The sequence below is a fragment of the Hyperoodon ampullatus genome, assembly GCF_949752795.1.
Source record: "Hyperoodon ampullatus genome assembly, chromosome: 10".
Classification (NCBI taxonomy): domain Eukaryota; kingdom Metazoa; phylum Chordata; class Mammalia; order Artiodactyla; family Ziphiidae; genus Hyperoodon; species Hyperoodon ampullatus.
The window spans coordinates 34,902,484-34,927,865 of NC_136923.1; the positions used below are offsets into that span (position 1 = coordinate 34,902,484).

Consider the following 25,382-nt stretch of genomic DNA (forward strand, 5'->3'; position numbering starts at 1 on the left):
ACAGTGTTAAGCCAGGGAGTACCTAAGGCCCGTTCTGGTCCTCACATTCCACAGTGCAGTTCAATGCTCCCTCATGGCAGAGCTGCCCCATCCAGATGACAGTCTTTCTCTGGAGGAAGGCAAAATTTATTTGGGATAACAAGACCTGGGTGTCCCAAAATAACTAAATACAATCCCCAAGTGAATGTAGGAGACAATCTGTCTACTGATGCATTGAATAAAGGCAAAATAAAGGAATAGGTATTGGTCAAGACCTTAGTTCCCACCAAGGGGGAACAAAGTATATGGAGGATGAAGCAGGGGATTTTGCGGCCTGGAAGTGTCATTCATTGGTTCTGTTAGCCAGAACTCAATCACATGGCCCCAATCTGACCACAAAGGGTGGGGAAATTTCATCTTCCTGTGGACCCGACAGCCAAAAATCATGCTTTGATGAATACCTAATAATGTCTCCTCCACAAGAACATGCACATAGATTTTGTAATTAGCATTCTTTTCTTTCCATTCATAACTAAACAAATCATCTTTATGCTGACAGCTAACTGTATTAAACATTTATTCTAGGCTAGGAATTGTGCTAAATACTTGACATACTTTATCCAACTGAGTCCTCAAAGCAATCTTGTGAGGTGGATTTCATTATTACCCCAGTCTCCCACTTTCCAGATGAGCAAGCAGAGGCACAGAATGGTCAAGTAACTTGCTTAGGGTTGCACAGCAAAGTAATGGTCAGACTCAAGATTTGAATCCCATTTCTTCCCAAGACAGGGGTTAAGAGCTGCTAGTGGACAGATGATGAATAATGAGAGTGCTTGGAAAGCTGGAGCTTCCTGCACTGTCAGCTTCTCTGAATCCAGAAGAGACTGAGACCCTCAAGCTATCATCTGCAGATTTGCTTCCTGGGGTCATGGCTGAGGAGATGGTGGTGGAAGGCTGGGAAGTGAGTCCTGGCTAAGGACACAGGAGGCCACAGAGCTCTTGGTGGCCATAAACCCTGCCTTCCAGCAATATCCCAGGCTCTAGTCTGTGTATTCTCCTGGCTCTGTGTCCTGAGGCCATGCCTCCCACCCTAATGTTGAACATCAGGAAGCCTGGAACTGGAGAAAGACAGAGCTTACCCCTGAAGTTACTGGGTGAACCGCCCCAGTCTAGGTCTAGGTCAGCTGGTGGAACTGCTGGTCCCATGGCAGGTGGCCTTTCTTCCCCTGATGAAAGTCTCAGTGCTCTTTGGCTGGGTTAAATATGGTTACTTCTTCTCAAGCCCCCACACTTCTTTTCTGCTCTCTGGACTTCTGCTTTACAATGAGCTTCCAGGCAGAGTACTGAAACGGTCTCTGAGACAGGGATCCTTAATCACGGTGCAGGCTGATGACGCCTTGGGCTCATCCAGAACAGGCACCCCGCACCTCTGGCCTCCTGCACCTCAGCTCAGGAAAGGAGAAAATTCCTGTTATCTTTTTGCTTTAGAGTTGAGGCTCTTGCCTCGGGGGATCACTGAAGAAGCCAGGACGGGCCCAAGAGACTCTGGCAATAGGTGACTCAGTTCAAGCAGTAAAAGCAAAAAAGGTATGAGTTGAATTTTGTCATGGCCACTAACCCCAGTGTGACCTGGGCCACAATAACCCTTGAACTGCAAAATGGCCCCATCTACTAATACGGCCATGGTAAGACTCGGCTTATAAGGCTCAGACAGAATGGATGTGAAGGCACTCCCAAAACTCTGAAGCGCTATACAAAGGAAGGTTCTAATAACATTGAAGTGACAAGCTCCCGCATGGGAACTTCTGGTATAGTTTCATAATTCACCTACGATGTGTACAAAGAATCTCCAGTCTAACTTGGCTAAGATTGGTACCAGGCTTCATGGGGGTGAGATTCTACTGAGGGTCATGTGTTAACTCCACTGACCTCAGGATGTTTCAGAGAGGAGGAAGTAGAGAGAGGCGGTAGGTGTAGCGGGGAAAACTGGGATCACAGGAGAGGGCTGGGTTTTGGTGTTGATCTATCCACTTATGACCTGAATGACCTTGGATAAGAATTACCCATTAGAGCAGAGTTGTGAGGACTTATCTAACAGTGCTTTATAAGCTATCAAGTCAGATACAAATAGGATGTTTTCATGGCAAAAAATCTGGTCAGAGAACTTTATCTGCCTGAGGTCAAACAGTAAATTGGTGGTCAAATTTGGCCAGGATAGAATCTGTTAGCCCAGTGTTCCTTCTAGAAAAGAACTTCTAGGCACTCAAATTCTCTCTGAACAATAGTAGTCCACACACCTGAGGAAATTAATCCCCTTAGAGAGAATGGAAATTGAGTCCAATAACCCATTAGAAAGTTCGATACTTGGGACTTCCTTGGTGGTCCAGTGGTTGAGACACCACGTTCCCAATGCAGGGGGCTCAGGTTCGATCCCTGGTCAGGGACCTATGATCCCTCATGCCACATGGCAAGGCCAAAAAAAAAAAAAAAAAAAAGAGAAAGTTTGGTACTTGAAGTACTAAATGTTTCGAGGTCTGAGGAGACACGTTAATTGTATTTAATCCCATGAACATAACTCATATTCCTGTCAAACCTTCAGATACACAAAGCACTCACTCACAGGACCACTGACCTCCCAGTTTGGCATCACTGAAGAGTGTTGGTAGAGACAGAGGGTCTTTGTAATTAACACATAACATCACTACAAAAGACATTTGTTTTATTTATTTATTTTTTAGATCTCCATTGGGAATTTGGCACAATAGATTTCTTGTGTGGCAGGGCTCATTAGGGCATAAAACAGTGCCCTCAGGCTGGCCTCCAGTGCCCCTTCCTGTCAGCTTTTGCATTGTTATTCCCTTGGCATTTATAAGGTAAAGGTGACTTGGCTTCTAATGAACCCTTGGTCACACATAATTGTCCATTTAGTGTGTGGCATTTTTAGCATTTAGCCAATTTAGAAACCCTAAAATAATAAAATACGGTTGTTAAATTTTTTGACTCCAGGAAAAAAAAAGGTGTTTTATAAATTCCATCTGCCTAAGTTTTTACAGGTTGAGGATTTGGGAGTTTGGTTGTATCAGGCTCTGTTATCATTCTTTGCTTTTGTTTCTCAAAGGGGGAATAACAGACAGCATCATCTGTGCCTCACCGGACACCTGGAAGGGAAAGGACCTCCTTAAAATCCCTCACGAGCTGTACCAGCCCTGCCCTTTTCCTTCTCCAGACCTGGAGTCCTCACAGGTGCAGCAGCTAGGTGCTGCCCACCGGGCTGTCCCCAGGCACCCTGAGAGCCACAGCTCAGGGGAGCGAGACCACTGGGAGTGTGAGATCAAACCCAAGCCGAGGCCAGCCAATCTGCGCCACGCCATGGCCACCATCGTCATCACAGGGGTGGTGTGTGGGATTGTGTGTCTCATGATGTTGGCGGCTGCCATTTATGGCTGCACCTATGCAGCTATTACCGCCCAGTACCATGGGGGACGCTTGGCTCAGATCAATGAGCCTGCGAAGACAAAAGGAAAAGAGCTGTTTGACAGCTCAACGGCCTAAGAGCTTTCATCTCAAATAGGAATAATCATTATAGGCCAGAAGAAAGTTTCTGAGCAGGGCTGATGGTTCACTGTTACTGTCTCATTTTCTTTTTCCAAAAGGAAAAAAAAAAAAAAAAAAGATGTGTCTGTAAAAACAGACAGTATTCCTGGGAAGAAATTTATGTTGAGATTTAAAAAAAAATACCATAGTTGAAACAGAGATGATAACTTGTGCTCTGTGCCTGAGAAGTTATGACAATATTCTATGTGGGGAAGGCTGTCCACAGAGAAAGGGAAGATACATCTCTTTCAAGGTACTCTTCCCTGCATTAAGTTGCCTTTACAGGGCAGCAGAAATACAAACACGTGTGCCAGCATTCCTGGCAGCTTGGTGGTCCACTGGAAAACTGCCCAATTTTGAGTGCCTGGGAAGAAGTTGGCAATTTTACCCAATGGGCACTGAGTGCTTCTATAGTCCAAGTTCATGATAGACCAGTGATACTTTTAGATGTTAGGTGTGTTATATATTTAGCAAAAGTGTCTGTTGGTTGGGAATTTTGTAGCTTGCCACAAGAGTCAGATTATATTTAATTTTCTAAATCAGAAAACTATTTGGGGCTTTCTAGGCCACAGAAGAAGAAGAGGGCTCCATGACTGGATAATAGGACTCAGGCCCAGGGTCTGGGGAAGTTTTCTGATGCAAGGGTAAATAACATATAAACAAACACAAAGAGGATGGGGTGGTGGAATTCGAGGCACATATTACCCAAAGGCCATATCCACCAGGCGATTGGAACCTTCCATTTATAACTCTCACAGCAGGAATGAATTTAGGGTGGGCTGAGAGCGAGATAATGGCTTATGTGCATCTGTATCTACGTACATAGTGTGCAGAGTGCATAGGCTTGTTCAACCACACCCACACATAAACATACTCAGAGCAATCAGTTTACCCACTAATGAAATGCAGCCGCGGCAGGGTGGAAGCCAGCAGCTGTTGACCACCACCCAGATTGTCTACTCAACACTCTGGGATAGGAAGTCAGAGGAAGTCTGAAGAGAGTGGGAATTATCAAGAGGCTGGAGGTATGTGGGAGCAGCCGTCCTGAACATTATTTAGGCTGGGGTTTAAAAAAATCAGGTGTGGCTTGCTTGACTCCACAGACACGGTCCTGAAGAGCTGCATGCAAAGGAAATTTTTGTAAATTGAATCATCATTTTAATGCAGTAGGGGAGCTCGCTATTTAAAGGAACCTTTCATGGAATCTTTCTGTAATGGCAATAATTGGCTCCAGATTTATGTATTTTGTAAATTTGCATTTTCTCATGCTAGGATTTCTTAAAGTAGAATCTACCTGCTCTCTCTCTCTCTCATGATGTCCCATCTCATATTTAGTCACCTGTTAGTATTAAAATCATTTTACACAGAGGAGTTAAGGACTTGGCAAAAGCAAAGAATAGCAAATACAGGGCAAGCTGTCCCTCCAGAGGCCTTGACAGACACCATTAATCAATCCCAGCACTCCTCCCTGAGCCCTGATGCACCACAGATGCCTTCTTGAGACAGCACTGTAAGGCAACCAGAACTAATCAACTGGAATTGGTTCAAAGGATAAAACATATTTGTCATTCAGGGTACTGGCCCTATATTCACTCTTTCAGGCCATGTAAAAGTTGCTTGGATCCTAAATCAGCAGTCCATTCCATAAACTGGCATGTGAATGGACAGTCCATTCAGCCTGGAATACTGTTTCCCTGTCTGATGTGGCCAAAGCCTTGCCCAACAGTATAAAGAGGCCAAGGGAAAGACGGATGAACCTACCCTAGCCTACCCTGCAGGACACAGAGGCCATCTATACCTGCTCACAGTGCTTCACAACTAGTGTGGGCTGCCCACACCCACAAGTTAAAGATGGGCCATCTCTTTGGAGCAGCAATTTTGCTAAATAATTCTTCTGGGGGAAAAAGTATAAATTTGATGTTAATTTTTTCTGAGTATTAAAATAAACCTGGGTACGTTAAAGAGTAGTTTGAAAAATTAGCATGGATTTTAAGATCAAAAAGAGATTCCAGAGAAAGTCAGCTGCTGCATCAGCCCCATCCCAAGCCTGGTGCCTCCTTTCTGCTCTGCTTCGTGCACCACTTCAGTGGGCGAGACTGAGCATCCGGTCTAAGGTTGTAGGGATTACTTTCCAGGTGGAAAAAAAATCTTTCTTTCCCTTGCCCTGGACCATGAGTCCTTGGCCAAGAAAGCACTACGAGAAAGGAAATCGAGGAGATCTTTTTATACATCGTCCTCATTTCACCAAATGATTCTGGAGTTCGTACTACGTACCAGGCATGGTGAGAGGTGTTCTCGTGAACATTCATGTAATCTTGGCAACCATGCTGTGAGATACTTGAACAGATATTACATAAGCTGGGAACTACTGAGGCCAACCACAAGTGCCTTTTCTCATTGCTGTGATTTAAGACATGCAGTACACTGTGCTCTGCCGGAGGCCTGGTGACTGTACAGGTCAATCCCGTCCCCCTGGTCTGTACAGGTCAATCCCGTCCCCCTGGCCACAGTGATTACATGACAGAGCTTCCAATCCACCGCTGAAAATCCTGAAAGTGGCTAGAATCCTCAGTCCTCAACACCCACGTCCTATTAGATTTCTAAGCATAGATGGTAACTCAGGCAGATGCCTGCTTTATGAGAAGTCTTTAAGGAGAATGACTAAAATGATGCCTTCATGTATTCAGATTTCTATCTTTTGCCTATAGTCACCACAAAGAGCAGTTAACAATGAAAATAATTACCCTAAAATGTCAACAATTCTCTCAGCACAGAAAAATATAAATCAAATTGTTTAGATTAACAATTCAGCATTATCATTTGTTAATACAAGAAATGAAATGTTTTCTCTGTTAAAAACATCACAGATGAAAGACCCAATTTGCAGCGTATTCTGTGAGAACCACAAATTATCTTTCACAACCACTACAGCTCATGAGGGGTAATTTGCAAACGCCTCATAGATTATTTTCAGCTGTTTATTGCTGCTGTCATATTTATAAATTCCCCTATAAAAATGCCCTTCCTTCAAAGAGTCATAGAGCCTTACTGAAGGAATACTGTGAACAAATATCACATTTAGTGTTGATTGTTTCTGAGAAAATAATGTAAAATATAGTTTCTTCATTATATTTAGTGGAACAGTATCACTACTTTTGCTTTGCTAGAGATCACAAATTCACAATAGCAGGACCTAACAGACATGAGGCATATAAAGAAGGCGTAGGAGGAATTTCTGCCACAGAGATCGTGGAGAAAGAAGACCTTGTGTCAAATCTATACCTGGAAAGCTTTTAAAATTAAGGCAAAAATCCTTGACCCTGTGGGAACAATCTTGTGCTTCAGATGATAATATGCCCACAGACAACTGTGTATTTTATTTTTTTCTTACAAAAATGAAAGACTGAAAAGTGAATCACAGGATTTCCTCCTGAAGGTTCATGAAAATCAAATCTCATTACTCAAGTTAACCAAGTTACCCCAGAAATATCACACTAGTCTTAGATCCAAAATATCAAAGGAAGCGGCTCAATTTCTAAAATGATCTATCCATAGCACCCATTATCATAATTATACAACTGTTAGAAACCTATAACTTTCTATCACAGATCAGGAAATAACTGTTTTCACTTGGGTCAAACCCACAGTGTATCCATTGCTAAATGCTATTAGACAGAAACCTACCAGCAAATGATATTCCAACCTCACACGGCATCACTGGGGTGTGGTTTATATGCACAACTTCAGGGAACTATCCTGCTTTCCCTTGTGATGAAAATGTTTTATTTATTTATTTTTTTATGCTCAAAATGCAATAAAATCTCAAAGAAACCTCCCTCCCATCGGGAGAAGCAGCTTTCTAATCCCTCACTTTCTTTTCAGATTCTTGACTGGGAGTATCCACACCTACTTTTCACTCCAATGACACTGAGTATTCATTTGGATGGATAGGATGTGACCCAGTTTCAAAGACTCATCAAGAAGAGCCAGAAAAAGAAAAAGAGGACTGGGAGTTGGGAAGGTCCTTGGAGAGCATTTAGTCTAGGTCTGGCAAATTTCAGAATAGCTGTGACCAGCCTCCCTACCTGTTTCAGACATTGCTAATAGATCATGGCAAACTTATCTACTGAGGTAGCTGGCCTCAGAATCCTTTTTAATCTGTTTTCTAGGTACCTACTCCTGATCAACTGGAGTTGACTTATGAGACTAAACCTATTTGCTACCATATTCTTATTTTACAAATAGCAATTGGAAGCATGGAAAAGGAAAGGAATTATCCCAAAGTCGCACAGATAATTAATTGCACACCTGATAAATGCAGTTTGCAGGAGCATGGGCTTAGAATGTATAATACAACCCAACCCCTGCCACTCTTCATTTATTCTGGTGAACCACAATATGAAGACTATGGAATTATTATATTAATTATTTGGAAAAGAACAATTATAGTACCACCACCAACATTTATTGAACACCCAGTTTTGTGCCGGTTGTTCTCAGTGTAGTATTTTCATTTTCCTCTAAGTCTCAAATTAACCAAAAATGTGAGTATTTTACTGCCACGTGACAGATGAAGATACATAATCTTGGGTTTGGGTCGCTTGTTCAAGGTCATATCATTAATTAGTGGAGTAGGAATTTGAATGAAGGATACATGGGTTTCTTCTTATGCTTCTATCTACTTTTTCGTATATTTAATATTATCCATAATAAATGTTTTTAAAAAAAGAATGACTCCAAAGTTTTTAGACTGAATAACCAGATAACTAGAATGACTTAAGTGTGGAATCGATTGCATTTGATGGGCCTATTTGAGAGGCAGGGACACTGAGTAGTCAAGGGAGAGAGGTCTGGCTTGGGAATCACCAGCTCACGAATGGTGTTTAAAGCCTTGAGAGTGGACAGGAACCCTGGGGCCCTCCGACATGTACAATCAGGAGATGAACAAAGTCAGCAAGGGAGGCCTAGGAGGGTAGGCAGTGAGGTAGGCAAAGAATCAAGTAAAGAGGTTTGCAAGGAGAACATGATCAGCTTGGTCAAGTGCTGCTCACAGACCAAGAAAAATGAACATCTGAAGTTCAATTTTGGATTTGGTAATGTAGGAGCTACAGGTAACCTTGATGAGAAATGATTCACTGTGGATGAAACCTGGTTGGAGTGGGTTCCAGAAAGCATGAAAGAGAGGAAGTGAGAAGAGCATAAAAAATGAGAAATAACACAAATAAAATGATTTGATAACAAAAATAATTTTGTCTTAAAAAACCTGACTATATTAGCAAAAATCTGGAAGTTAATAGATGAAGGCTAGTGAAGTAAAAGCATATAAAATGCCCATACACTATGTTTTCACTCTGAACTTCCTTTTTATGTTTTAAGACAAATGTACACTCCAGTCTGCCTGAGCCTGGTCACATATAATTTGGCCTTGAAGTAGGAATGACATTCGGACACTGATCTTGACCTTGTGCAGATCTTTTCACCCAGAATAGAACGTGGGAGCTCTTTGTGAGTGCAAACTGTGGGAGGCCATTGGAATAAAGAGCCTTTGATCAGCACTGTCCCTTTCCCACCACAGACTGGCAAAAGCATTTTCCATGAGCAAGAGTCCACTGACTGTCAAAGCATTTATGCTGCAGCCTCTGGTCATGCCCCCTCTTCCCAGGGAGGGAAAATGTACGTCAGCTCATTTATCCTCTCTGGCCCTTCACTTAGCCTGAGTCATATATATTCTAATCTTCACCGAGATCAAAATCCCACTAAGGTCACTAGGAGATTTGCCTGGATAAGGGTGGCTAAATAAATCCTCAAATCTCTCATGAGCCATGTTGGGGGAAAAAAGTATCCCAGAAACTGTTTTCCACCAAAGCATGTGAGGGCATTTCCAGTGTTCTAACAAGCATTATGCTGATTACACTGTTCAGAGGTTTATAAACTAGAGCAAAGATTAAGTAAATCACTCTCTTGACTGACAGGGAGAGCATATATTTTAGAAAGCTCAGGATCTTTGATTGGAATGTCTCTGTAACCACATATATAAAAACATTAGGCACAATGATGGATACCTTCTGATACAGGAAGCTCTGTCTTTTATATCTACTTACACAGCCTCTGATTTAAATATTCCCTTCATTTTCATAAGATAAAAAGATGGTGAAATAAGTGAGTGAACAAATTAGCATTTTAGGTGTTTTTTTTTAAAAGTGGACTGTGACATATTTTTATCTAAAGCAGGAGTTGGCAAACGTTTTCTGTAAAGAGTCAGGCAGTAAATATTTTTGGCTTTTTAGTCCATGTGCTCGCTATCCAACATTATTTACAAAAACAGCTGGTAGATATCTGACAAGGTACTTGTATCCAGCTTATATAAAGAACTTATATCTCAACAATAAAAAGACAAATAACCTAATTATAGGCAAAAGATCTGAATAGACATTTCCCCAATGAAGATATGCAAGTAGCTGACAAGCACATGAGAAGATGCTCAGTGTAGTTAGTTATTAGGGAAATACAAATCACTTCACACCTACTAGGATGGCTAAAATAAAAAAGGTAGACAATAGTAAGCATTGGTAAGGATGTGGAAAAATTGGAAGCCTCGTATGTTGCTGGTGGGATTGTAAAAAGGTGCTGCCACTTTGGAAAACAGCTTGTCTGTTCTACAAAATATCAAACCTAGAGTTACCATATGACCCAACAATTCTATTCCAATTTCTACCCAGGAGAAATTAAGACATATATCTGCCCCAAAACTTGTACATGAATGTTCATATCAGCATTATTAATAATAGTTAAAAAGTGGGAACAACCCAAATGTCCATTAACTGATAAATGGATAAATAGGATGCTATACATACATACAATGGGATATCATTTGGCAGTTTAAAAAGCCAGAGTAGTGACTTCCCTCATGGTCCAGTGGTTAAGATCTCCCTTCCAATGCAGGGGGTGCGGGTTCGATCCCTGGTCAGAGATCGCACATGCTGCCCTCATGGCCAAATAAATAAATAAATAAAATAGAAAAAAAAAAAAAGCCAGAGGACTGATCCTTGCTACAACATGGATGAATCTTGAAAACATTAAGCTCGGTGAAAGAAGTGAATCACAAAAGGCCACATGTTGTATGATTCCATTTATCTGCAATGTCCAGAATAGGCAAATCCACAGAGACAGAAAGTAGATTAGTGGGTTTCCTGGGGCTGGAGAGGGGAGTGGGATATCAAGAATGAAGGGGTGTGTGCGCGTGCGCGCGCCTGTGTGTGTGTATGGGGGGTTTTGGGGGGGATGTGAAATTGTTCTAAAATTACATTGTAGAGATTGTTGCACAACCTGAAAAATACCAAAACCCAATAAACTGTACACTTAAAATGGTGAATTTAATAGTGTGTGAAATATATCTCAATAAAACTCTAAAAGAAGGACACAGGTAGCATCCTAGATTTGCTCCTATGGGCTACAGTTTGTCAACCTCTGTTCTAAGGAATAGGTACATGAAAGTGTGAGCTTCAAAGTTTTACTATGAAACATTTCAAGATACTATAATGACATTCCCTATGCAAGTTTTTCACAGGGGACGGCACATGGCAATAAGCATTGACTAATGAGAGGTGGTGGGTGTAACATACATCATTCTTACCAATGGTAACAGCAGCAATAATAATTTAGCAGCTAACCATTACTGAGCACTCAACTATAAGCATTCACCAAGCACTTTATTTATATGAATTCATTTATTTCTCTCAAAAGGAACCAGAGGGGTCCCCCCAAAGCCAGACTGAATCTGGGTGCAAGACATACTCCATTATTGGTTAATTCTTCTCCTTTTCTGTGGTGATGAAACAAATCTCCATCTTTAAAAACTAGGCTGTTAGAAATCCAACCAAAGCACCAATCAACCTTGTTTTACAAATGTGAAAACTCAATCCCAGAGCAAGAGGGGAGAAATGGCCCTGTACTCACTCCTAAATCCTTGGCTTACATTAGGGTTAATGTCCAAATCCTACTATGACCTCAGAAAGAGGAGTCTTGCCGATACAGAACTCGAAAACCAGGTATAAGGACCTGTAACTCCAAAATTCTGCGGTTGATTTTAGGGTGGAGAATGTGTTGGGGCTTTTGATAAGGTTTATAAAAGGACAGTGGCTCATGGGAGTGAGTGTCCTGGAGAGTTAGCACAGAGGATCCAGTTTCTCAAAACTCTGGGCTATTTTTATTTATGGAGCAATGATCCTCAGTGTGCCCTGTCACTGGCTACCACAGTATGCAGAGCAGCTGTTCTACGTGGCCAACTCTAACTCAGATTCTGTTGCAGACTTGAAATACAGCATAAGTGGTAGCTACATCACTAATCCATTTCTATGAAGTTTGCTGTTGTCATTCCTACCGGCCTTGACCTCCTTTTGTCCCTTCACGGCACCCACCAGTCAACTTAAAAAAGCAAATGTCAAATATATAAAAAGCCCCACCTCATAGCTGACATTTAGAGCAAAGACTTGCCTTAGGTTACTCACCTCCCCCTGGGGCATCTGCCCATCTGCCCATCAGCTGTGCGTTTAGATCCTAGTAAATACCACCCAAACCTGAGAAACTCATTTGTGTCTCACAGAACCCATCTAGATACAACATATATGGGGGATCTCATTCAAGATTCCTGGAATCTTGTTCCCTCTGCCTGGAATGCTCTTCCCACAGATATTTGCACAATGGCTGTACCTCATCATTCTGGTCTCTGCTCATGTCACCTTCTCGGGGAGGCCTTCTCTGAGCCCCCATCCTCCCCCAATCTGGAGAAGCATTGCCTCTGTCATATGCAAGTATGAACATGAGTGTTCTTCCCTGCCTTTGCTACTCCCAACCACACTTCATTTTCTACAGAGCATTAGCCACTACCAGAAATTCCCCCTCCCTCCCTCCCTCCATCCCTCCCGCCTTTCTTCCTCCCATTCGTGCCACACTTGTCTGTTGTCTGTACCTCCCACACAAGTGGAGGCTCCCCTCCACTGGCAGCAACTTAGTCGGAATGGGCCTTCACTGGGCAGCTGCCACCCAGCCTCAGGGCGGGGATGCCAACAGTGCCCTCTCACTGTATGAATCATCATCCCCTGACTCACTCCAAAATGCCCTCTGGGGTGCTTGTTCTCAGTTGTATCCTCAGCATTAGGTACATAGTCGATGCTAGATATATATATATATATATATATATATATATATATATATATATATATATATATATACATATACATTCATTGAATTATTTAATTAGAAAATGAAGAAATGAAACATCTTTTTGTAAATGAGCCTATAAGGGAAAACACTGAATTTGAAAGCACCAAGAATTGAAGTTTGTCTGTCAGTTTAATCCAGCATTTCTCAGTCTCACCTCTACTGACATTTTGGACTAGACAATCCTTTGTTGTTGCGGGGCTGTCCTGTGCCTTGTAGGATGTTTGGCAGCATCCCTGGCCTCTACCCACTGGATGCCAGTAGCTCCCCTCCTAACCAGTCATGACAATCAAAAATGTTTCCAGATGTCGTCAAATGTCTCCTGGGGGTCAAAACTGCTCCTTGTTGAGAACAACTAATCTAATCAGTAAGTATTAATTTCTGCTATGATAAAACATTCCCTTTTCTCAGGTCTACAAACTAGAAGTTTATCCATGTAGACTTGACACATAATTCCTAAATACTAGTTAACTTATATACACCAAATATATGAAATCCCACCAAAGGAATGTTGATAAGCTGACTATTTGCCTATAACATTTTGGCAACATTATTTACCCAATTCTAAGGGAAGCTGTATATTAAATAGTACACTCAGTTTAAACAGCACGTACCTGACAAAAGCTAATGGTCATTGATGTTAAGCAATCTCTTTCTTAATCATCTGGTTAAAATGAGATCCTTTGTCCTAATATCAAGCATCCCCCTTCATTACACTGCCCAGAATTATGCAAATGAGACCATTTAACCCACATTTTCCAATTTCCCCCAGTGAATGGATCTAATGTGGTGTGTGTTCCCTGCAAAGAATCAGATCGTCAGATCAGAGCCCCCCCAAATTTACTAGTAATTATTAAATTTTATACTTAAAACAGGTGAATTTTTGGTATGTAAATCATATCTCAATAAATCTGTTAAAAATATTAATTTCTATAACCAATGCCTCTAATGCCTATAATCTCTGTTGCTGATCAGATTAGCTATTCTAAGCATCAGGTTAGATGCTTGGACCTCAGAAAAGACATCTGCTGATGCAGGGACAACTACTGGGCTAACACCGTTGCCATTAGGAATGGACACTAAACAGTTTTTCTACTCCTTAAAATATCCATATTGGTCTGTATCATTTTACTATGGTGTGGATTGCAGTTTTAGCTGCTGAGTAACTCTCTTAGAGTTTTGGTCAAGTACTGTGTTCCTATTGTTTGGTCAGTAAACTGTGCAAGTGTATGTACCTACAGAGAGCAAGTAAATATGAAACCCATCTTTCTCAAGTCACTTAGTCAGTATTTTGACATATTTACCACATCAGCCCTCACACTTGGCACTAGGAATAAAAAGGTAATTGGGATGGTCCTTGCCTCTGGAGAGTTTACAATTTATTCAAGAAATGAAACTAGAACATCTTAGAAGAGATTTTAGATTTTGATATGGTAAAATTTACATTTTAAAGCAAATGCAAATAATTCAGAATTTATTACCTAGTACTTAAAAAATTCAGAAATATGAACTTCTTATCAAAAATTGAGATTAAGTATTTTGTATTTGTCAGAGCGAGAGTCTAGAAGGAGAATACAGAAGGTCAGACAAACATCCCAAGGAGGGGAAGAAATTCCCTGCATGGTTATACCTTCCAACTTGGCTCAATTCCTCCCCTCAATGCATTTCTTTTCTTCTCCAGGTCATTTCCACCCTAGCATGATGGAAACAGTGTCTATGACTCTTGTTCTATTGGGCCTGGTCTCTCCATTGAGAGTGGAGTGGAGAATTAACACCATGATCTAGGTAATTTATGGAACTCAAGTCAATAACAGCTAAGTAAGAGCAAATAGGTTTCTTCAAGTTCAATTCAATTTATAGAATCCTCACTGAGGGTCCACTATGCTCCGGGGACTCCATCAGGTTATGCTGCGAAGGACAGAAGATGAAAACTACGAAGTCTTTGACCTCTAGGAGCTTCTAGATGACTGTTCAGCTTTTCAATTCACTTGTCCTGTGTAGACATAGCTTTAAAAATAGCTGTTATTTTAAAGTTCTCTGGTGGGGAGGGAAAGGGGGCTGTGGGAGGAACTGTCAATTACAGGGCCCGGTTATTATTCATTTGTATCTAGAGTGCTGGCGAAAGCACGAGGTCAGGAAATATTTATTGAATAAATGAGTGAATGAATGCATAGGTATACTGCCAACTTGAAGATAAAAATGGGCCGCCTCAAATCCTAGCAATTTTATACTTCCGCATATCCAGATATTTTCTTGTTTGTTTTCTCATTTTATCCCCAAATCAACCCAGAGTAAGGTGAGGGAGATAATAATCCCAACCCTATTTTAGATAGAACTTCAGGGACCCAAGACCACACATTTAGCAAGTTATAGAGTAAGTGACAAACCTACGTGGACCTTACAGTCCCAGGCTTGCATCTCCAATAACAACAGAAAAATGGATTAGGGGCCTGACACACACAGCAGGTTCCTGGGCTCTGGAGAGACTTGGTGGGCCAAAGAGAAAGTCATACCACTTCTTCCTTTGCAGTGGGAAAGCAATTAAGCAAATTTAGCATGCTAGTGGCAGCTGGAGAGTTGGCAAGTTCCTCAAGAGAAGGACTGTAAGCAGTGTCATAGGCCAAGAAGATGTATGGGGCCCATTTATGCACAGAGGCTGACGTATAAATGGAATCCGGCCCAGTCTGACTGACTGCCCTTTCTTCAAAGATGTCATTGACAGATGACTATCTAAATGTTTTTGTTTGGAAAAAAAAAACAAGAAAAAAAGAGAGAAAGAAGAGAATAACACACACACACACACACACACACACATACACACACACACACACACACACAGAGATACACACACAAAACCAAAACAAGAAACTTTCTATCCCAAACAGACATATGTAGCCAATGAACATGAGAACACCAGATCAGATCTGGGAGCACTGCAGGCTTTTCAAAGTAGTCCTTGATAATAAACTGCAAAATTGTATACCTTTCCTTTCAGATAAATTTCAATTTAACACAAGGATTTCATTGAAACCCCAAATTACTGTCAGTTGGCTGTATCCCATCTGCTGTTGCAAATACACTGGTGGGGGAAAAGCCTGCTCACCTATTCATCTTCACCTGCCAAAACAAGGTTTCTTCCCCAATTAAAATGGGCTTTTAAATTTTAGAGTAGTAAACAATGTCTACTTAATTTGCGGAGAATACACAGAAGAAAGTGACCAAACCTAATTACCCAGTGACATGATACGTGAGTCAGAGTCAATGAAATTTGGGGTAAGTGCTGAAGAGGACTCTCTGCTTTTGGAGACATAAAGGTCCTTTTGAAGTCATTGCCTTCACGGTGCTGCATCCATGTCAGCCTTCAAGATCAAAACTGAGCAATTCTGTTTTATCTTATAAGACCCACTTTAAAAAAGAAGATTAATAATCACCAGATTTAGAAGGTAAGGACTAAATACAGTTCCTTGGATAACCTTGTTTCTTTGTCTTGCTCTGTAATTATCTTCTGAAAATGGGCACCAGTTGACACATACTGAGTTGTCGTAAACAGGAATATGTCTCTTCTACCCACTCAGGGTGGGCCAACCATGTCTCATGACTTGCCTGTGGTCTCTGGCCAACTGTATAACTCAATAGTAGACAAGCACGCCATTTGGAAAAGTCATGGTGTTCTCCACACTGGATACACAGTGCCCAGGCTGAGTCCATGTTTTGCCCATACTCAGCCAAACAGACATTTATGAAATATAAGCCATTTGGAAACATTTGAGCACACAGTTTGTAAACTTGGACAGATGTGGCTGGGATGGGCACAGTGATCTTAGGGCCAAAACAGAGCATCCTTCATGATGACTTAATGAGAAATTCAAGGAAAAGATTTTAGAAAGAAATTTCAAACAGACAGACAGATAATTTGGTTCAGACCATGTCGTTATCAGCTGTTACATGTGGCCCCAACTCCAGGGAGATAACATGCCTCCAGAACCAGTTGGCTGGGTCAGCCTGGAGGCGAGTAAGGCTGACCTTTAAGCAAAAATAAATCTTGCTGAGTTAAATAATCCTGTCTTCTATTTTCCTCAAGGAACATGAGACAGTAAGAACAACAGCCCTGAATTTTCACAGTCCTTATCTCCTGGCTGATTAGTTATAGGACTGCATAGTTCAAGATGAGCTTACAGGTCAGATACATAAGACTGTCTTCCTTGCTATACCCAAAAACCCAGGAATAACCAGGGCACAACTGTCCCCAAATCTTTCAATCCCTGCTAATCTATGAGAATACAATTATGATGTATAGGCTATATCAGAAATAAAGTGGGGGGAAAAAAGGAATATTTCCTAGCCAAAGAACAACCACTTCAAACATGTCTGATCCATTTGAATTCCTTCCCACAAATATTCAGTGTGTGGAGCCACCACAGAAGCTGATGTTCAAAATCACCCTATGGTACAGCTTACTGAGAGAGGCTACTGAAAACAAAATGGCTCCCTTTGGTAAATCTAGCCAATATCAGGATGATACTTGGAGTGTCTCACCCATCCGTCAACCAAAGGCTCCAAAAATTATTTATCAGAAATAGACAATGTGCCAGACATACTCTTAGGCTCCATTTTCTCAGCAGCTGTCCTCAAAAGAGGGCTTGTGGCAGTTTCTGGTCCTTTAGGCCAAATACCACCAATGAAAGCCGCCAGCCAGCCACAAAAATCTACTGACACTCCTGAGAGTGAGAGAGATGGGAAAAGCCAGAGACAGGGTTTCTTTGACAATTCAAGACATAAAATTCAATCGTAAAATGTTTTGGCTTTCTCCTGGTCCCAAACCCAGCACCTGTAGATACATCTAACTCTAATCACTCAGGGGGATTAGGGTGATGAAAATCTCACGCTCTCCAGAGAGGTGCACATTTCAGCTTGTATTTGCCTAAAACAAACCCACAATTTCCTTGTACGGCCCCTGTTATCCTAATGACATAGAGGTGGAAGATCTGGAGCTTACTTTAAGTGTTCATGGCACCTACTGTCAAGAAATGATCTTCTGCATGTACCAACAATTTCTTACTGGCTCAGAGTTTAAGAATAAAACCCTGGGAAATATTTCTGCTTTCACATCAAATTCAACCAGCTGTCAGAGCCCTGGATTGGAGGAGATGATGCTAAGATGAAGAGGAAGTAGTTTTTAATGTTTTTTACCTTTCAAAGCCAAGTTTCTGATATGTGGAAGTAGTTGACAAATGATGAATGGACACCATGCTTACTTTATATTCATTGATTGAAATCCATCATTTACCTGCCACCACGGGAGACTTCCGTTCATCCAGGAGCTGGATGGAGGTACTTGCTGTCACCACATTGCTTTTGTTGACTGTTCCTGTAAGAAGAAACAAAACAAAACACAATGACAAAAATGAAGACAGTCATAGAGCTTATGTTAAGAGAGCGATGGTATTGGTTTGCAGTCACCAGTTCTGCAGACTGTGCTGGGGCTTGCTTCCCAGAATTCGGAGCTGGTCAGTCCTGTTAGGCGATAGGTGCTGGGTGGGCGGTCCTCTCAGCTGAAGGAATCACTGTACCGAGTTATGACCACCCCTAAAGGGGAATATCCAGCCACTTCACATCAAAATTATTAACCACCATGGAGGGACCACATTTTTAAAAATTTGTGGTTACTAATATCAGTGTTTACTTGTGTCCGTTTTCATATTTATATTGCTTTTCTAAATATAGCCATGGAGAGCTGCTTGAGATAAAGTTTTGAAATTATTTTACAGTGAGTTGAGAACTCTAGCTCTGATTTGTTGGTTAAAACTTTACTGATCTATAAAATTCTAATTTCAAGCCAGGTTTTTCTGAACCAAACCATTCTAAACAGGGATAGAGCTGGAATGCAATCCTTGCCCCAAACTCTTATTAATGTGATAACAATATGGTATTAGTATAAAGAGATTTTTAATTACTAACAATGTTTCTAATACGCATGAATTAAAAGACGCTGAGCACAAATTCCTAATGCCCGTAGTTAATAATTGTTAGTCCAGTGCCTGCCTTTTAAAAGGTTCAATGAATGTAAGCTGAATGGAATCCAATTGAATTTAGAATCAGGGAGAAGGCAGATCTGAATGTGAATACACTTATGACCAAAGCAATTAAGAATTTTCTGGCCCGAGTCTAAGTTGTAATAAAAACCAGTTTCTTTTCCAGTGTGTACAGGTATTCAACACACAGGAGAAAAAAACGAGGGAGAGCTCCACCACAACACCTGCATGTGGTGATTTTTAACATTTTCTCCAAATCTAAAGGGGCCACGAAATCTCCTATTATGTCATCCATAACTTTACCATGAACAAGGTAAATTCCTTTTTTATTATGCGATTTCTTTGAAAGTTCAGTGAAAACCCCACCTGCCAAAAACCAATTAGACAACAGCCAGCCTTAATTAATCAGAATTTTTTTCCAGACATAATTCTTTGCAGGAAAAATGGTGAATAATAACAAAGCAAACTGACACAAGGAGCCATCTCTCACACTCACACACACACACACAGCACTTCTGGGAGATGCTCTCATTACCCATAGCTCCTCCTCTCTGTCCAGTATTGGGAAAAAGACCTTCTGGATAACCTGATGGCTCCTGTCCAGATCTAGCAAGCTAAGTTCTATTTTTTTATTTAGAAGACTACGAAAAAGAAAGTATCATGAGACTGCACGATAAAAGAAGACATTATTATTGATAGGTTTGCAGTAGAATTAGAAAGTCCACTGTCTCTTAGTTGATATTTTCAGCAATGAAATGTGATACAGATAAACATATAAAGAAAGAGCCTTAGTACCTGGAAATTTATATTTGAGAACACATGTATGTGCATGGCCGTGGGTAAACATAGGCCTGTCACCACAGGAGCACAGACTCCAAGAATCTTGGTCCTTAAAGGAACCTAATTGATAATCCCCTCGAAAACCCCACCTAGGGAGGGAATTTCTACAATAACACTTGGCCTTTCCTTGAATATCTTCATTAATGGGGACCCTCTTCCTAATGAGTCCATTTAAATAATTATTAGACAACTCTTGTCAACATCTCTTCCACAAATTTTGAAAGCCTTATTTCTAAAGATGTTTTCATTCACGGAAATGAGCAAGTGCCAAAACCCAGGGAGGGGCTTTGACACTAAGCGTTAGAGAGTCTCCATTAGGGTTGACTTGGGAATGTTTGCAAGAGATTAATACAAAAGGCCCTAATATAAAACATAAGTATATATTGAACTGTCCAGAGCAATCCAACTTTATAGAACTATGTCTTATTCATCTCTGAAGTTTCTACAAGGCACGGTACAGAGCCTTACACAGAATGAGCACCAAAAATATCAGATGTATGAAACAAGAAAAAGCCAAGGACAATTGAAAGGATTTTCCAGTTTGTCTTGCTTCTAAAACTGGTTGAAATAAGGTAATGTTCAGTTCTTTTTTGGAGGGAGATGATCTTAGTTTTTTTTATAATATCGTAAAACCTTAAGACTGGAAGAATCATTGGCTACATGCCTCTCATTGGTCACTGCAGCTCCCTGTCAGGAGAGCACGAGCCTATACAAAATCTTAGTTCTTACTCTTGCGTGTTGATTTAAATCAGTTCTGATGGGGAATTGTGGGCCTCCAGAGTGATCTGACTTGCTGAAGTTTCTGGCAATGGATGTTATGGCTGTATGAATTTTCCCTAAGTAGGGCCATGATCACATTTTAGATAAAAAAAAAATCTATTAAGAAGTTTGTATTCAAATTCCACATGGTACAAAATAACAGTCCTGCTTCCTGACATGCTTTTTACACAATCTGGTTAAGTTAAAGCTTCCTTTTATTTGGAGCAGCAACACTTATGGAACTGGTCACTGGTTCAGAGCTAGGCCAATATTCAACACTGGCTCTCAAGACTGAATTTGGCTCCCTTAGCATCCAGGCTGCTCCCTCACACTCTGCACGCAATGCCCAGGCCAGCAGGACCAAAGGCACAGAGCCAGCCTCCAACAAGGGCACCCACCTGTGCTGAATGGGATCGAATAGACAAAGCTCCCTGGAATCTGCTCAGCGGCTCTTCGGTACCAGAGAGGGAAATGGTCTGCATTAAAGATGTTCTCCTTGTCTCCAGCTTTCAGGAAGTCCCTTGAAATAGAAAAGAATAAGAAGAGCATGGCACCACTCAGCAAGGAAAAGCCAGACACGAGTGCATGCCAGCAGCTTTTGTTGGGTAAAAATAGTGTTGGCTTTTAGAACCCCAACCTGCTTTTCTCAGTACAGAGAGGACCTGTGTAACATTGTGTACCCCAGATTACTCAGAAATATCTTGTAGAGTCCTGGCAGTCAGACTCCAGTGGGTGAAATGATTTTTCCTAGTATATCTAGTGAACTAATAGTCTTAGCATCTGAAGCAAGCAAACAAAGCCTCCAGAAATCACACCAGAAGACCAAAGGTAGTCAGAAAGCTTTGTCTTGCCTTAAAATCCAACACATAGATACATATCCTTGAGAGGATCAACATCTTAGGTAGATCTCTCTCTTCTTATAAAAAGGGTAAAGGAGGTAAAATGGGTCCACATGGGGATCTTTGCTTCTTTCCTTCCCTCCCTACCCTCCAGCCAAACAGGACTGTTCTTACTTCTGGATACTAGGGGCTGTTGTGGTGTTGGGGGAGACAGGTCTAGGTTTTAGGCAGAGCTGAATGATCTTGGGTGAGTTACCTGGGTTAGTTACTGAGTCTCTGAGCCCCATTTGTTCATCCACAAAGTGGGAATAATAATATTACACTTACCACGATACTATCAGAATAACATAACACCATGTGTGAAGGAGCTAAGTAAACTGAAAGTGGCTCACACAAATATATGGGATTCTTAAAGCCCAAGAGTTTTTTTCATTCTCTATGCTTTAAACGGAAGCTGTGAAGTGGTAATTTCTTAGACTTAGGACTGTCTTAGGACTGACTTAGGACTTAGGAGGAGAGCTGTAACCATACGGTGGAGGCTGACATCACTGGTTGCTATATGTGTGCTACTACACGTGCTCTAAAAGGACACACTGAAAGCACAGGATATATTAATATTGGGGATGGTGGCAGGTTACAGAGGCCATGAACTATAATGGATCTAATTCCAAAAGCAGGTGGTGGGGACAGGAGATAGAACCTCAGTGTAGGAGCCTGATGATAGTATAGCTCTAGGATGGGAACTTTATATTATCCAGACCTATCACCAATACTTTGAACTCTTCCTTGTATGCTCTCTTTAAAAAAAAAAAACATAGAAATTCTAAAACCTTTCTAGCCCTGGCTAATAGAGTGCATCCAAATAGTTGGGTATCAACAAATATCATTTGATTGGAGTGGGTAGGCAGGTATAAGACCCTAAGACAATGGAAGTCAAGATGCCTCTACATGAATCAATGATAGGATTTTCCTGAAGACAAGAACTGTTTCATCCAACCAGATAACCAATGAGTATTCACTTTGAGTCACAATAATGTCACAAGGAATAGAATTCATAGTTGTAGATATTTTTAGCTTCCCAAAGCAGTTTCACATCCGAAGGTTTTCTGATCCTCACAGTAAACCAGGGAGATCATTAACCCATTTTTCAGATGTAACAGGTGAGGTAAACCAGGTACACATCCCAGCAGTCCTGAGTGTGGTCCTGCCATATTTCAAATCCATCACCATCACCTGTATATCAGACTAGCAAGGTGCCATGTTTTGTTGCTGTTAGTACTTTTCTTGTTTGATTGTCTTAATCTCAAAACATACAACAGTTTTTCTCTCTGAGCATTAGAAAGTCTATTCCTGTGTCTCCCTTTGACACTCTGGGTCCTAAAAGGAGAAGGCGATGTGTATTGTATCCCGACACTTCCAGTCCTTCCTAAGAACTTGCCTTCTGTTAAAGTAATTGTTTGGGGGTACAGGGGTAAAGAGGACTTGAAAAGAATCAAGTCACAACTATAGTCAACTTCATAAATGACAAATTTGAGAAGCTGAGGAAGATAGAGTCCTCAGATGGGCATTAAAAGCCAGTTCACAAAACATCCAAAAATCTATGGATCTGCCACTTACCAGACCTGGTCTTAAAAGATCATATGGTGGGTGTCCAGGCCTCATCTAAGAGGCACAAGAGCACAGCTAAGCTGGGCTTAATGGGACAGGAGTGTTTCCTCATTAGGCTCCTGATGGGCCAACCCCTCTCAAATTGGTGGCCACCCTGTGCCTTGGTTATCCCCACCTCCCCCCACTCAGGGACCCTGAAGGTCAGGATTTGTGAAGTTCCATGGTAACCTCTGGAATCACAAACACACACTTTGCAAGCTCTCTGAATCTCAGGCTCCATTCATCTCTGGCCTAATAATGTCTCTTACTTCAGAGAAAAGAAATTGAGAAAACATATTAATGGGCTCAGGAAAGACTTCCCAGGCTTACACCAGCTCTGGTCAAACACCAATTTGAAGAATTAAGACCCTGTGGCTCTCTGAAGACAGACACAAGGGCCGAGCAGTGGTTTAAAAGGGCATCTGAGGGCTTCCCTGGTGGCGCGGTGGTTAAGAGTCCACCTGCCAATGCAGGGGACATGGGCTCAAGCCCTGGTCTGGGAGGATCCCACATGTCATGGAGCAACTAAGCCCATGCGCCACAACTACTGAGCCTGTGCTCTAGAGCCCGCGAGCCACAACTACTGAGCCCGTGTGCCACAATTACTGAGGCCCATGCACCTAGAGCCCGTGCTCCGCAACTAGAGAAGCCACTGCAATAAGCCCGCACACTGTAATGAAGAGTAGCCCCCGCTCGCCACAACTAGAGAAAAGCCCGCATGCAGCAACAAAGACCCAATGCAGCCAAAAATAAAATTAATTAATTAATTAATAATGGGCAGGTGAACACATACACTGCGGCCCCCGAGGTAGATCAGAGAGGAAAAATGTCAACAGGCCTGGGGTGGCCTGAATTTTGTTTCTACTGCTGGTGGAATCAATAAATGGTATAACCTTCCCTTTCACTGTCCCACTTCAGGAGCTCCCTACTTACTGATTTGTGAGCTGCTCGGCCCCAACAAACAGGTTGATTCTCGAGAGGCCCGTGCGAGTGCCGAGGAAGGCCACCTCCACACCCTTGTCAGAATTCCTGAAACAGAGCAGAAGGAATCAGGGGGATTCTGCCAGACAGTAAGCAGATAATGGCTTCTGCATTTTAAGACTCATGGAATGTTTTATGAAATAACAGTCTTGAAGCCTGAAATTTTGGAAGAAATTATAGAAACATATGCACACATGCACACACAGGATGCAAACTCTTATTCCTTACAAAAGTTTTCATGGTAATTCTTGCCAGAAAAAGTAAGAAGTCCATGACCAAAAAAGCAGCATGAGGAAATAAATGCATCCCGAATGCTAAATAAACACACCTTTATCTCAAGGTTCTGGGTGCGAGTTCAGAAGGAGCAGGCCAACTTTAAGGAGAGGGAGAAAAGCCTTAGAGCTAGCTGTTTCAGCTGATGCTACCAAGCCTATTCTTGGTTCTGAGACCATTAGTGGAATCTGCCATTAGCGAAAAGAAGTAACTGAGTCACTGACTCAAGTCTGTAGTATCCCACAGCCTGGAAATGTTTAGGACTTGAATTCTACACCATTTTGGGGGCACCAACTGGTAACTTCTACTAAAGAATAGGCCTTATCCTCACCACCAACCCCAGAGGGATGAGTAAAGAAATGACTTCTGTAAATAGCCCTACAGGAGGCCACACATAGGAACTCTAAGGACAGCCTTAGCAAAGAAAACTCATTTGAAAATTCACCAAAGATTTTTTTTCAACATTCAAGGCAAATTTTATATGTTTGAACATGTTCTTCAGGGTTTTCTCAGTGGATACTTCTTCAAAAAAACAGCAAATGGTCTTTCTCCACAAATATATAATTTTATTCTACAAAAAAATATGAAGAGAATACTGATTCCTGAGTTTGCTTCCCTGCCCTAGATGCTAGTAGCAATTTGATTCAAAGCTTTACCCATGTCATCTTCAGTATAAGATAATTTAGTTACTTGATCTCTGATGGTTGTCAAAGTGGTCAATACTACCTTTAAGTATTTAAGGGATGAATAAAAACAAACATTATGCATTTGTTTCTGCGTGTAGCCTACACCAAATTGGAAAGTCGGGCTGCCCAATCAGTTACAGATGTGGACTACAAAGCAAGCTACCATTTTGGAAATCTTTAGCATCTGTTAGGGGTGAATCAGCAATCTTTCCACAGGATTTTGAGTTTCATGAGAACCTAAAAGAAACATTTCCACTAGAGAATGCAATCACAGGAAAGGCTTTGACTCTTTCCAAACCTCCCAGGGAATAAGATCCATGCAGGTAAGCAGTCCAAGGATACCCCCAAATATAATGAGAGTGGTTATATCTTTGGGAGTCCAGACTCACGTATTAAACTACCTACCTTACATCTATGCTTAAGAGTCATTTTAACTATAAAATGTCTAGAAAAGAATTCTGGCCATGTCCAGTCCCAAACCTGGTCTTCCTTCATTGTCTCCTGTCCTAGGAAATGGCACCACTATCTCCCCA

General features: G+C 41.5%; 2 protein-coding genes across 2 annotated transcripts in view; one reads left to right on the forward strand and one right to left on the reverse strand.

The window, feature by feature from the left end:
• The window catches only part of LRTM1 (leucine rich repeats and transmembrane domains 1), a gene marked incomplete at both ends in the record, with an annotated part of 13,737 nt that extends 10,206 nt beyond the window's left edge, over positions 1-3,531 (forward strand). The window contains one exon of the mRNA XM_079714053.1: positions 3,098-3,531. Within this exon, the coding sequence (XP_079570179.1) occupies positions 3,098-3,531 (434 nt within the window). The remainder of the gene's footprint in view (positions 1-3,097) is intronic.
• Positions 1-25,382, reverse strand: part of CACNA2D3 (calcium voltage-gated channel auxiliary subunit alpha2delta 3) — a gene marked incomplete at both ends in the record, with an annotated part of 803,480 nt that overhangs the window by 136,799 nt on the left and 641,299 nt on the right. Inside the window, 3 exons of the mRNA XM_079712407.1 lie at positions 18,080-18,160; positions 20,822-20,943; positions 23,843-23,938. Coding sequence (XP_079568533.1) covers positions 18,080-18,160; positions 20,822-20,943; positions 23,843-23,938 — 299 coding nt within the window. The remainder of the gene's footprint in view (positions 1-18,079; positions 18,161-20,821; positions 20,944-23,842; positions 23,939-25,382) is intronic.